This window comes from Gracilinanus agilis, chromosome 3 (genome assembly GCF_016433145.1).
Source record: "Gracilinanus agilis isolate LMUSP501 chromosome 3, AgileGrace, whole genome shotgun sequence".
Lineage (NCBI taxonomy): Eukaryota > Metazoa > Chordata > Mammalia > Didelphimorphia > Didelphidae > Gracilinanus > Gracilinanus agilis.
Genome location: NC_058132.1, coordinates 596543031 through 596544969, shown reverse-complemented (window position 1 = coordinate 596544969; position 1939 = coordinate 596543031). Strand labels below are relative to the sequence as shown.

Genomic DNA, 1939 nt, shown 5'->3' with positions numbered 1-1939 from the left:
GCTGCTGCTGCTGCTTCAGCTGGAACGGCACCGTGGCCCTCATGGGCTGCAGGCGGCTCCCGGGGGCGCCTCCGGGGCCAGGGCCGGGCGCGGCGCCTCCGCCGAGGGGGGCGGCCGGTGTGGGGGACCCATTGCGCCTCACCCGCTGGGACATGACGCCCCCTCCTTGGGCCGCGCTGCAAGCGCGGGGGGCGGGGAGGCTGCTCCGCGAGGCCCCCGAGGCCGCGGGCCGAGCTGGGTCTCCTTCCAGACGACGGGAGGCCAGGCAGCCCCGAGCCAGTGCAGCCGCCGCGGCCCCCGCTGCTGCTTCTGCCTCTAGTGCCGCTGCTATCGCTGCTGCTTCTCCCGCGGCGGCGGTGGCTCCTCGCTCCTCATCAACAATAGTGTCTCCGGAGCTGCCCCCGCCCCCCGCAGCCGCCGATTGGCGCCGCGTCAGCCGCGCTGGGGCCCCTCGGCTGTGCCGATTGGTCGCGGGATAGCTCGGGCCGAGGGTCCCGCGGCCTTAAAGAGACCGGGTCATCCTCTCGCAGCCTGTTGGTTCTCGGAGGCTGGGAATGGGAGCCGGACCCGCCCCTTTTCCTCCTCCCTCCTCCCGTCGTCGCCCCGCCCCCCAGCTAGTAGTGCGGGAATGTGTGCATGTGAGTGAGTGTGTACGCACGCGCTCTGAGTCGCTTCCCCTGTCCAGGGTGGGGGGACATCCAGGCTTGGGGTCCGATTGAGACTGGCGGGATGGTGAAAGGGAGGGAAGTGAGGACTGCAAAGTGAAGATAAGTCAGTCTGGCTCCTGATTGGGGCGGGGCATCCCTGGGGGGAGGACGGTGGGTACCCCGTGCACCAGCTGCACCCACTCCTCCCCTGGTGGGAATGAGCACCCACTGTTTTGGCCAAGCCCTTCCTTTCTTTCCACTGTAGGCCACTGCTCAGGGTGTGCTCCCGCACCTCCATGAATTCCTGGCACCTCTATCCTCACCCCACCCAAACATCTACAATGCCATCTTAGGAGCAACACAAAGGACAGAATTTGATAAAGGGGCACTGCAGAGGGTAGAGTGGGGAGAGCTTTACCATTAAAAGCCCTGAGTTCACATCCCAGCTCTGCTCCTTATTGTATGATCACAGTCAAGCCACTTATCTTCTAGGGCCTCAGTTTCCTCATTTGTAAAATGAGAGTATTAGATTAAGTGACCTTTATGGATGCTTTTTTTTTTTTCAGCTTTGGGTCTATTATCTAAGGAATGCTGCTGTCATAAAAAGAACTGCCACCTATATATTAAGAGTTGTGCTTAACTTGGCATTTCCAAAATAGCTTATCATCTTTTCTCCACAAAAGCCACCTTTCTGATTTCCCTATTTGTATGGATAGTACCAGCCTCCTTCCCCTCACCTAGACTTGAAACCTCAAAGACTTCATTCTTTCTTATTGGACATAGTTAATCAGTTTCCAAATTTTCTCATTCTAATCTTGCAATATCTATTGAGTCCATCCCTTTCTCTCTTTTCAAATGGCAACCACTCTGGTTCAGGCCATTATCACCTCATCTAGGCTATTGTCATAGCTTCCCTCCACCCATCTACCAAAGTGATATTCTTTAAGCAGAGGCCTGATCATGTGACTCCCTTGCTCGGAGAACTCCAGTGGTTCTCTCTTATCTCTAAGATCTCTAAGATCAAATATAAACTCTACTGTTTGGCTTTTAAAGCATTTAGCAATCACGATTCAACCTAACTTTCTAAGTTTATTATATGTTGTTCCCCATCACATACTCTGATCTTCTTGCTCTTCTTCACACATAAACACAACATCCCATCTCCAGTATGCATTTGCACATACTGTCCTCCATTCCTGGAATGCACTCCCTCTTCATCTTTATTTTTTTAATTTCCTAGTTACCTTCAAAGGCCAGCTCAAATGCCATCATTTTGCCTCTGTTTCTTTGCT

General features: G+C 54.5%; 1 protein-coding gene across 1 annotated transcript in view; it reads right to left on the bottom strand.

The window, feature by feature from the left end:
• FAM117B (family with sequence similarity 117 member B) overlaps positions 1 to 154 on the bottom strand; it is a 140764-nt gene extending 140610 nt beyond the window's left edge. The window contains exon 1 of the mRNA XM_044669408.1: positions 3 to 154. Within this exon, the coding sequence (XP_044525343.1) occupies positions 3 to 154 (152 nt within the window). The remainder of the gene's footprint in view (positions 1 to 2) is intronic.
• Positions 155 to 1939: the final 1785 nt, after the last annotated feature.